Source organism: Ruditapes philippinarum, unplaced genomic scaffold, assembly GCF_026571515.1.
Source record: "Ruditapes philippinarum isolate M1 unplaced genomic scaffold, ASM2657151v2 ctg28323_1_1_1_1, whole genome shotgun sequence".
Lineage (NCBI taxonomy): Eukaryota > Metazoa > Mollusca > Bivalvia > Venerida > Veneridae > Ruditapes > Ruditapes philippinarum.
Window position 1 is genome coordinate 1 of NW_026861004.1, and position 10120 is coordinate 10120.

Consider the following 10120-nt stretch of genomic DNA (forward strand, 5'->3'; position numbering starts at 1 on the left):
TATATCCTGCACCATGAAATGAAGTTTGAAAACCACCCTGTATAACCCATAATGTAGTTACCTGTAATCCAGGGACCGTGGTGAGAAGGTTTAGAGACAGATCCATGTGTTCATTCTGTGGCAGGGTGCCAAGTTTCTGGCCAGAGAGGCCACACCACATGAGACCCGAGTTCAAGTCATTCTGTAACACCATTGTTAGTTCCATATCTCTTTCACTGAAATTTGCAGTTTCAAGTTTTATATGATTGTGTATATATGAAGGAAAACATACAAAATTATTAGGAAATTGCAATCTTACGTTGTTTTTTCTATGCTTAATAATTGTACCTGGAGACAGTGCTAACAATAACTGTTCATTTTAATGTACAAAGATTATGTAAGACAAGACATATGGCTATAAGGCAATGGATGCTCCACAAACCTGTATATTTGTCAATGTATTTCAATGCAAAATAATGAAAAATATATAAATTATGAAGGTATTATAATTTGCAACTTTGTAGTGTGTATCTCCATATTTCTACTCTTCTACTGCATTACTAACACAGAGGTATTTTTGCATATTTTGACATGTTTTTTTTTTTTTTGTAATTTACATGGATTTTAAGTGCCATTTTCAATGTGTAGATTAATTCCTTTGTTCACTTCACAATACTTTGCTTTTAAACACATTTTCAAAATTTTCATTCAAATAAGCATGAACCTGGAGGCATGTGCTTTAATTAGAACATAAATTACCAGCAGTTTGTTATTCTAAGAGTTACATCAAATGTTTTCTCCAATGGAACACTATCAGGCATCTTCTCTACTGTCACTCTGATATCCCCATACCCCGGGGCCTGAAATAAGTTATAAAAGTTAATATGATATTCCAATACCCCGGGGCCTGAAATAAGTTACAATAGTTAAGATGATATCCCGATACCCCGGGGCCTGAAATAAGTTACAATAGTTTAGATGATATTCCAATACCCCGGGGCCTGAAATAAGTTACAATAGTAAACATGGTATTCCAATAACCCCCGGGCCTGAAATAAGTTACAATAGTTAACATAATATTCCCATACTCCGGGGCCTGAAATAAGTATGAATAGTTAACATGATATATATTAACATGATATACATGATATGTACATGTACTGCAGTACGATGCACTATCAGAACTAACATTAATCCAATATTTCTGTTACCCAACAACAAAGTATCAAATCATTGCATAATTTAAAAAGTTCAGCTTAAAAAGTATTATTTCTATATAGTAAAACATTTGGCTTTCTATTTTTTTAAACCAATGGACCTGGACTGGAGTTTCATAGATTAGAAACAAATAGACATTAAACATTTAAAAAAACTAAATGTTGCTAAAACTGTGAGAAAAAATGCATACAAGTATAAAAGAGAACAGATGAAGTTTTCTGTGGAAATATTGTGAATTCTGACAATATTTTACTTATTCAAATCCATTCTGCAACCAGCAAATTTACCAATGCAATAACAAATACAATGTAGTTGTTAGTATTCACAGAATATCTAAGGGAAGTAAATCCTACTAACCACTCTAAGAAGCTGACTAGTTTGTAATCTCCCTTTCTCTCCCAGGTTCGTTTTCCACACAATGTCTAATTTACCAATGTTGGTGACCCCTTTTAGCACCTTATTCTCTTGATACATCTCTGGTTTGGGTGCCAGACAATACAAATACTGCCGTGTGTCCATAGGGTTTAAATAGTCAACTTTTCCAAATACATTGCCTGGTCTGTAAAAACAGCAAAATTAAAAAGATTATTCAGACAGTCAATGAATTTAAGATTTTGAATTTCCTTGCCCAAATTCTATTTTTGAATTTATTCTATTATATATTTAACTAAATTTTACTTAAAATTTACACAGACCCGAACTAATTTACACCGGCCATGGGCCACCAGGCCAGTTCTAAATTCGATGACTGTCAGAGATGGAACAAACTGTTTTTTTACATCTTACAAAATGATATTTGTGGCTCTAAATAAACAATGTATACCGGTGAGCTTATTGTCTAATTTTGAGTCATTGACTTGACCTGTTCTGGTCCAAGACATTTTCAGTTAAATTAAATGAAAATCATTAGAGGCAGATTTCATGTCTGATAAATAGTAGCACAGAATGCACTTTAGTCACAGTGGTACTGCACTAATTGCTTGTACTGATTACTTGTCCTTATTGTTTTCATTGATTGCTTGCTTGCACTAATTATCAGCACAGCTTGCTTTTGAACTGATTGCTTGTGCATTAATGTATTACACTAACTGCTTGCACAGACACAGCACTAACTACTTAGACTTACTACTTACACTAACTGCTTGCACTGACACCTTGACTAGTTTACTAGCACTGATTACTTAAACTAACTACTTGTGACAACTACTTGCACTGATATCTTGAATGTTTTTTTATCACTGATTACTTGCACTTATGCCATATAACTTTTTTACCTGCACTGATTGCTTGCACTGTATTGTAAGGAAATTGCACATTAATGATAGAAATCTAATTTGTAAACTTTACACAACATCCTGTTAGCGAAATCCATAAATCAAATTGCATGTCTTCGCATGCACATTGTTGTTGCTATATGGTGACATCATACATACATCCGTTTCCATTTTCTCACTAATTACAAACTATGATTAGAAATGTTAATAACAGTGAATCCAGTGCAACATTTCAAGGTTTATTATGAGGGCAGTATTTAATTTACAGGCTGTTGTTTGTTTATGTTAGACAAATTGATTTTAGGTGCAAAATGGTCATATCAGATAAATAATTTTACAGAAACTATAAAAAAAAAGCCATCAAATTAATAACAGACTTTTAGGAGGTAAGAGCAAACTTATAATAATATCAACAGACTTCAATGATGGTTTGATTTTCGTGGGACAAACACAATTTAGGTCATATTGTGCCAAACAGGAAAGTTGATTTTGGTTAACCTCAAATGTAAATTACAAACTTAAAAAGCAACACCTGGGATCAAAACCACCTCATCTGCTCGAGATGCATAGACTTATTTATATTTTATAGTTATTTATATATGGAATTAAATCTAAATTTTGATCCCTTTAAAGACACAATTACGCCTCATAAACAATTTATTTTTTCCTGTTTTTAAAGAAAGTAAACATAAGTTTTATAAAGTTTATAATGGTATTGGAGCATTTAAAGGTATTTGTCATCTGAAGAAAGTAGTGCTGATTATGGAACTATTTGTCATTAAAGTAGCAAAATGTAAACAAAGAAGAGTATTTTGACTGCCATACAAAATACTAAACCTCAATGTATATAACTTCACTAATTGCTAAAAAGCAACAGAAGCAAAACATAATTTAAGTTAATGGGCAATGAGGATTGATTTTGGAAACTATATATCACACAAAAAATTAAAGCCTTTAAAAAATGAAAATAAAGGCATTTCTTGAGCTTACTGGGCCTTTAAAAGAAAGAAATTCTTTCATACAGTTTATTTTTCTGCCCTGAAATATTATAAAATGATGACTGCACTATCAGAACTATCATTATACCGAGATTTCTGATACCCAACAATATTTCTTTTATATACTGTTAAGTATTGTATCACTGTTGTAACCTTTGTTTAATGTTGTGTTATATATATTCCATAGGTGCTGGAGTCTTCAATAAAGTATAGTGAACTCTAAGTGTTATTCAGTTTTACATGGAAGCAGAGCGTGCACTTGAAACAGCATCTATGAAGATCCTGTATTAATCCACCCAGTGACTAATGTGACAGTGATATATCTTATGACAAGTGTAGTGTGTGTTGAAGTGTGCGGTAACTAATTATTATTATTAGCGTAGTGACTAGCGTATTTTAGTGTATTGAACTCAGTGTCAAAAAAACAAAAAAAAAAAAAAAAAAAAAAAATGGCGTCTGTTAGTTACAAAGTTCCTCCAGTATTCACAGCGAATAAACCTTACAGTCGATGGGTTGATGAAGTGAAAGCGTGGGAAGTGCTGACTGACCTTGAAGCTAAAAAGAGGGGAATAGCTATAGCGTTATCATTGCCCGAAGAAGGGCAAAACTCTATCAGGGACAAAGTGTTTAGTGAACTGACAGTTGATGTGTTGAATGCAGATGATGGTGTAGGCAAACTCATTGCATTCATGGACAAAATCTTCAAAAAAGATGAACTAAGTGAAGCATATGAAGCGTACACTGAATTTGATCGTTTCCGACGAAGTAAAGTGTCATCAATGGAAGATTATGTGACTGAATTTGAGAAACTTTACAATAAGACTAAGAAATTTCACATGGAACTGCCTCAGCCTGTGTTAGCGTTCAAACTTCTTGAGTGTTCTGAGCTAGAAATGAAGGACAGACAACTTGTGTTGACAGGTGTAAACTATGCTAGTGTTGATGACTTATTCAAACAGATGTCAACTTCTCTCAAAAAGTTTTTTGGGAATCAAGCTGCGTCAGGCCATGAGATGGACAGTGTCTCAGGAATCAAAGTGGAGTCTGCATGTATCTCTACAGAAGAGGCAAACTACACCAGGAATCGAGGTGGGAAAAACTTTGGATACAGAAATCGTGGCAATATTCGTGGACGTGGTTATTCTAGTGGCAGGGGATTCACAAACTACAGATCAGATGACACATGGGGCAGAAACAGCTATGGAGACAAAGTAAGAGGATCTAACACAAGCAAGCCTGTAAATCCAAATGGACCAGATGGTCAGCCACTTCGATGCCTAAGCTGCGACTCCATTAGGCATTTGGTAAAACAATGCCCTCATTCTTATGAAAACTTGTCAAAGAGTAGTGTTGAAAATGCAGTGTTGTTCACTGGGAACAGGCAACAAGAGGCACTTATTCTTCTTGCTGAAGCGTCAAACTCAGCTGTTCTGGATAGTGCTTGTACAGCAACTGTTGCTGGTGAAGCTTGGATGAACTGTTACCTAGACTCACTTGATCCTTCTGTCCGGGAAAAAGTACTTGAAATGCCGAGTGAAACAAAGTTTAAATTTGGTGGTGGGACAGTTCTTCAATCTAAGAAAATTGTCAAGTTTCCCTGTGTCATTGCTGGTACAGAATGTGAAATACAGACTGATGTTGTAAGTAGTGATATTCCTCTGCTACTCAGTAAAGACTCTATGAAGAAAGCCAAAGTAAAACTTGACCTTGAAAATGACTGTGCTTCTATATTTGGAAACGATGTACAGCTTCAGAGTACATCTTCTGGTCACTACTGTGTGCCTATAAATCAGATTAATGTGAGTGTTGAAGAGACAAAGTTAGCGTTAGTAGCTTCAAAGGAAACAGAGTTGAGTGATGTCATACGCAAGTTACACAAACAGTTTGCGCATCCTTCAGCAAAGCGTTTGAAATCCCTTTTGCAGGATGCTGGGGTGTATACAGATGAACATATGGCATATGTTGATAAAGTGAGTGAGAATTGTGAGTTGTGTAAACAGTACAAGAAGACTCCAGCACGACCAGTTGTCTCCCTTCCACTAGCAACAGAATTTAATGAAGTAGTTGCAGTTGACTTGAAAGAATGGAAGCCTAATGTATATTTTCTGCATCTCATTGATATAGCAACAAGATTCAGTCTTGCAGCTGTTATAAGGAAGAAGACACCAGAGGTTATCACAGAGAAAATCATGAAATTGTGGATTGGCAGTGGTATGGGTCCACCAAAGAAATTCCTAGCAGACAATGGTGGTGAGTTTGCTAATGAAATCTTTCGAGACATGTGTGAAAACGTGAACATTGAAGTCTTGAACACAGCTGCGTACAGTCCATGGCAGAATGGAATATGTGAAAGAAATCATGCTGTTGTTGATAACTGTGTAGAAAAGATTCTAGAAGATCAACCTAACTTGAACTTGGAAATTGCCTTGTTGTGGGCTGTGAATGCAAAGAATAGTCTGTCAATGGTGTATGGTTGGAGTCCATATCAACTTGTCTTTGGTGCTAATCCAAATTTGCCTTCAGTTCTTACAAATAAGCCACCAGCACTTGAGAATACTACCATTAGCCGAAAGTTTGCCGAACATTTAAATGCACTTCACTCAGGAAGACGTGCATTCATTCAAGCCGAATCCTCTGAGAGAATCCGAAGGGCACTGAGGCACAAAATCAGGGCATCTGGAGAATGCTATCAGCATGGAGACCGGGTGTACTACAAGCGTGATGATGACAACAAATGGAAGGGGCCAGGAACAGTTATAGGTCAGGATGGCAAAGTTGTCTTCGTTCGACATGGAAGTGTATATGTCAGAGTACATCCTTGTCGTTTAATAAGATGTGGATTAGAGGGTCAAGTTGAAATGAATCAAGAATCACAAAATGAAAATGGTAAGCCTCAACAACAAAATGAGAAGCAATATAACAGTCTTAATAATGATGACGAAAATACGCAAGATTTGCTGGCAGAAGAAGATGATAGACAACAACCCAGAAATGAGGACATAGACTTGCAGGTAGATCAAGATGAGAGTCAACAACCAAATAATGAGGACATAGTCCCAGTTGAACCAAATTTGCCAGTTGAAGAAAGACATGACATCATACAACAAAAGAAGAGAATTCCAAATGTAGGTGACAAAATAGAATTCCAATTGCCTGGTGATCCTAGGTGGGTAAAAGCCAAAGTGCTCAGTCGTGGTGGAAAAGCAACTGGGAAGAATTGGGCATACTTGAATGTACAGGAAGAAAACAAGGATTCACCATCTGGTATAGACTTTAAGAAAGATGTTCAAAACTGGCATTTAAGTGAAAATACTAAAGAAGTGCATTCAGTCTTTGTTCCAAGTGCTAGACACAGTGAAGATGAAGTGCTATGTGCCATGAAAAAAGAACTAGACAATTGGCAACAGTTCAATGTTTTTGAAAGGGTTCCATATTGTGGACAAAAATTAATGTCCACTAGATGGGTGATTACTGAGAAGGAATCAGGAGATGAACGCACAGTGAAAGCAAGATTGGTTGTTCATGGATTTGAAGAGGAAACACCTGTGCAGTCTGACTCCCCGACTGTTCACAAGGAGAGCCTTAGATTGTTCCTTGCAGCTTCAGCTACACTAGGCAATGACATACACTCAATTGATATCAAAGCGGCCTTTTTACAAGGTCAGGTCATAGACAGAGTTATTTATGTTCAACCTCCAAAAGAATGTGAATCAGATACTTCTGTTGTGTGGAAGCTGAACAAGTGTTTAATGGGCTTGTAGATGCATCGAGAAACTGGTTTCTCAGTGTGAAGAAAGAGCTCCAACTCTTACATTGTGAAGAATCAAAGTTAGACCCAGCTCTCTTCTACTGGCATCAAAGCGATAAACTTGATGGACTGTTCTTGATGCATGTAGATGACTTCCTATGGGCTGGTAGTGACAGGTTCAAGCAAGATGTAATTCTTCCACTACGGATGAAGTTTCATTGTGGAAAAGAGTTAGACTGCAGTTTTCGGTATATTGGACTTGACATTGAGCAAACTGATGGACAGATATACCTGAGCCAAAAGGATTACACAGAAGAAATAAAGCAAGTTGACCGTGATATCAATCCCAATGATGTCAAGAACAACATCTATCCAGAAATTGTTGGTCAGCTTCACTGGATAGCCACACAGAGTAGACCAGATCTTTCGTTTGTTGTCCTAGATCTAGCAACGTATTGTGATTTGGGTGATCCCAAACTCCGGTCAAAAATCAACAAAGTGGTAAGAAAAGCCTTGTGCAATCAGTACAAGATTGTGTTTTCAAGTTTAGGGAGCATTGAGGACTTTGAACTTATACTCTACACAGATGCCTCCTATGCCAACCTTTCAGATAGATTTTCTAGCGCTGGAGGTTATCTTATCTTCTTAAAAGGGAAGAATGGGAAGTTATGTCCAATAGCTTGGAGTGCAAAGAAGATAAAGCGAGTTGTGAAGAGTACACTTGCAGCTGAAGCCCTATCACTGGTAGAGGGACTTGATGCATGTTATTTTGTTAGAAGTATGCTTCAAGAAATGTTCAGAGTAAAAGACATTCCCATTAAATGTTTTACTGATAACAAATCCCTATGTCAGAACATTCACTCAACAAAACTTCTTTCTGAGAAACGTCTCCGTATGGACTTGGCAAGCATCAAGGAGAGTGTCTGCACGGGTGACATTACCGTGACCTGGGTCCACACCAGCAGTCAGATTGCAGATTGCTTGACCAAGACTGGAGCCGACTTCCACCGTTTGATTGACATCTTGAAAACTGGAGTTGTGTTATAAGATGATTATGGAATTATATGTGAACATTTACTTCAGTGATATTTGAAGTTTGAATACATGAGAACTTGTTTGTTTTTGCAGACAAATTATTGTTTAATTACAGTTTGTTTTAGTTAATTAAGTAACATTTCTATTATACTGATTTGTGAACTGACTTAATCACCTGTGAAATAATGTGTTGTTCATTTGACATTTATTTCATTTCTATTGTTTTACAAATAACTGTTTGCTCTGAAATATTTTCTTTTCATTTTACTTAAATAGCTTTTTATTATATCCTTTTGTTCCTTTGTACTATTGTATCTTTTATTGTTTTAGAAAGACAGGGGAATCTGTTAAGTATTGTATCACTGTTGTAACCTTTGTTTAATGTTGTGTTATATATATTCCATAGGTGCTGGAGTCTTCAATAAAGTATAGTGAACTAAGTGTTATTCAGTTTTACATATACAACGAACTGACAACCAAGCAAACAATAGAAAACCTTTATTTTCTCTGAAATCTCAATGGACAATTTTTCATACACAGATAAAAAAGACAAATATTTTTATAAGACTGGTATAAACACATTTTTAAGTCTTAGATCATTGTTTTTATTTGTCTTATTCACCATGTGTTTATTATATTTGCCTCAAGAAAATCCCACAGGCAATCTGTGACCAGAAGTGTTCATAAAATATTGTATTGGTGTGAATAAACACTGCCTACATTGCCTGATTTTACTGAATGTATATATTACTGGATTATATTCAATGTAACATTACCAGATTATATCTAATGTAACATTACCAGATTGTATCTAATGTAACATTACCAGATTGTATCTAATGTAACATTACCAGATTATATCTAATGACATTACCAGATTATATCTAATTAACATTACCAGATTGTATCTAATGTAACATTACAAGATTATAATGACTGTAACATTACCAGATTACATCCCATGTAACATTATCAGGTTATATTTTATGTAAAATTACCAGATTATAACCCATTATAACATTACCAGATTATACACTATGTAACATAACCAGATTATACGCCATGTAACATAACCAGAATATACGCCAATCTATCATTTCCAGATCATAACCCATTATAACATTACCAGATTATACACTATGTAACATAACCAGATTATACACTATGTAACATAACCAGATTATACACCATGTAACATTACCAGATTATACACCATGTAACATTACCAGATTATACACCATGTAACATTACCAGATTATATCCATTCTAACATTACAGATTGAACAAATCCAGTCTTACAAGTCTGCCACAGACTGGTTCAAATATTCACCTCACCAAAAGAATTTAGTCCAAAGGCAGACACAAACTTTACAAATCCAGTCTGAGTAACTTCCAGACTGGTTCATTAGTATTCAACTTACCCTTGTTTCTTCTCCAATGAATTCAGTTCCTCAGATTTGTACAGATTTGAAGGGTCCAGTCTGACATGTTCCATGTAGACTGGTCCAGGAGTAATGTTTTGTATCTGAACCTCAAGGTAAACGTCATCTGACTGAAGAAAACATATAAAAATATTTCTATACTCATTAATTTCAGCAAGTCATTGGATAACCATTAATATGCCGTATTTGGGTAATGGATTTGCCCTGCTTTGAGTTTGTTAAAGTCCATTCAAATTCTAAGGGATTTCAATGCAAAAATATAAAAATTTAGTATATAACCTGATCAGACTCAAAAGGATGTTCAGACTGACCCGGCTCAATACTCGTGGCAAAGGCTAATCCATTTCCTTCTCAACAGATCAAGGGTTAGAAAGAACTGAGAATTCTTTTAATGTGCAAACATCTTCTATCATAAGATCAAATGAT

General features: G+C 35.5%; 1 protein-coding gene across 1 annotated transcript; it reads right to left on the reverse strand.

Annotated features, from left to right (window-relative positions):
- Positions 1 to 61: 61 nt before the first annotated feature.
- LOC132714200 (trafficking protein particle complex subunit 13-like) lies at positions 62 to 9827 on the reverse strand (the record flags this gene model as incomplete). Its single annotated transcript, XM_060696991.1, has 4 exons — positions 9674 to 9827; positions 1555 to 1756; positions 739 to 839; positions 62 to 215 (listed from the first exon to the last, which is right to left on the reverse strand). Coding segments are annotated over exons 1-4 (531 nt in total), but the record flags the coding sequence as incomplete, so codon positions are not given.
- Positions 9828 to 10120: the final 293 nt, after the last annotated feature.